Source organism: Sinocyclocheilus rhinocerous, unplaced genomic scaffold (genome assembly GCF_001515625.1).
Source record: "Sinocyclocheilus rhinocerous isolate Xijiao unplaced genomic scaffold, SAMN03320098_v1.1 scaffold2656, whole genome shotgun sequence".
In the NCBI taxonomy this organism is placed as follows: domain Eukaryota; kingdom Metazoa; phylum Chordata; class Actinopteri; order Cypriniformes; family Cyprinidae; genus Sinocyclocheilus; species Sinocyclocheilus rhinocerous.
Window position 1 is genome coordinate 125,126 of NW_015623475.1, and position 1,889 is coordinate 127,014.

The 1,889-nt window shown below is 43.9% G+C and overlaps 1 protein-coding gene across 1 annotated transcript in view; it reads right to left on the reverse strand.

Annotated features, from left to right (window-relative positions):
* LOC107750979 (neuronal pentraxin-1-like) overlaps positions 1 to 1,207 on the reverse strand; it is a 6,204-nt gene extending 4,997 nt beyond the window's left edge. The window contains exon 1 of the mRNA XM_016566656.1: positions 790 to 1,207. Within this exon, the coding sequence (XP_016422142.1) occupies positions 790 to 1,144 (355 nt within the window). The 5' untranslated portion in view covers positions 1,145 to 1,207. The remainder of the gene's footprint in view (positions 1 to 789) is intronic.
* Positions 1,208 to 1,889: the final 682 nt, after the last annotated feature.

The following is a 1,889-nucleotide window of genomic DNA, read 5'->3' on the forward strand; positions in this document are numbered from 1 at the left end:
AGGGCCAGTTTCTGCTGGATGGCCATACGCAGGAGGGAGTTCAGAGTCTTCTTCTCATCTTCTGCTGCAGCCAGCTGCCTCTGCATGTCGTCCAATTGAGTTACATACTCATCACACCTAAAGAAGAAAACGGGAAAGAGGGATAGTGCAAGAAAGATGTAGTACCTGAATTGCATATCCCTACTGTTCTCTGGACAGTAGCAGGAATTTCTGCCAGATAAAGAAAGCTGGAAGAGAAGCAACTTTCAGTTGTCTTCCTGCAGTACCTGGTGGCAAACATTGCCCTGAGAGAGGAGAAAGTGGCGGCATCTTCTTTAAGAGCCTTCAGCTCATTCCTCAACTTCATCATAGTTTCGGTGACCATGACCTTTTCATTCTCATATTTGCTCTTTAAGTTTGCCAGGGCAACCTCAGCTGTCTAAAAGGGCACAGAACCACACCACAGTTCAGAAAACGCTCTTGAAATACTACAAATCTAAGGCAGTCCATTTGGATGGTCTACAAGAAGATCAATATTCTGCCGTCATATACACCCATGCCAAGCTAATCGTTTTTGTTCTCACCTGTTTGTTGGCCTTGAGCACAGTCCTCAGCGTGGCAATCTGTTCTCGCTTAGTGCTCAGCAGGGACTTGAGCTTCAAAATCTCCTCCATGCAAGCAGCTTGGTCTTTATCCGCCACTGCGGCCAACTCTAGAGAAGCAATTCTTTGCCTGGATAGTACTGTGGTACGATCCACTGCTTTCTGCAAGTGGCGTATCTGATCGCGAATTATTGCTACTAGGTTGTATCTGTCGGGCCGCGGGACACGTCTCCCATTGTGTTTTTGCCCGGTTCTTTTCTCCGACCTCCAGCCACGGGCACCAGAACACCCTGACTCTCACAGCGGCTCAACTTCGAAGTTAGTTCCCTGATCGTCTCCTTCTGGTTCATGATAGTTTCCTTCTGCTGTAAGACTGTCTCCCTTAACTGCATTACTGTGGTCTTCAGATCCTCCGCTGGTCCGCTGTTCTGCATAGTGGCTGTGCACAGGTCCATATCCTTGGGCACAGACGTGCAGATAAACTGGGTCTGTCCGAAATCTTGCGAAGATCCCTCCAGATATGTGAGAGAGAGCAGAAAAAGTGTCCATGATATTCTCTCCATTGCGGGTTGCCTTCTTTGCCAATGTTTGATGTGTGAGTATCGAGTTGTTTCAACACCACGGAGCTGTCCGCTGATCTATGCAGCGCGTATGGGTTTATATAGAGCAGCAGAGGCACGGCGCGGATCGCTGCAGCTCGATCGTGCTCTCTAATCATGTCAAGTGTGTTTCTTAAGGTGGAACTGAGAGATAATTCAGACGTATTGTCTTTACAATGGTAATTACAATGTGAAGCACAGCAAACAATTCAGATTTTGAGAGTAGTTTTAGGTTTATTTATTTTGATCTATCATATCAACACTATGTTTGTGTCCAGTAGCCTACTGATGCAGATTAGTTTTATATTTAGATGTTCTGAAGTATATTTTATTCAAGCAACATCCTAAAAATGTTTCGAAAGTTTCTCTTGCCGTCTCGGATTATAAAAGCGCAGTGACTAGCCTAATTCATTTATTAATAATCCATTCCGTGCCTGGTCCCTATAGCAAGTTTACAGCTACTTGTGTTCCATTTGTTTTTGTAATTCCATTGAATGTAGCTGTATAATTAAAATTTTGTAAAAAATAAATAAATAAAATAATACAAAAACATTATTTTAGAACCTTAATATTGAACATCTTAAATATTTTTTTAACTTTATGAGACATTGCGGTAGAACATCGGCGTATCTGGTTCCACCTTAAGACTGGACCCTCTTCGATTCCATTGGGTTGTTGGTCCAGTGCCCGAGTGGTGGCCCTGCGGAGT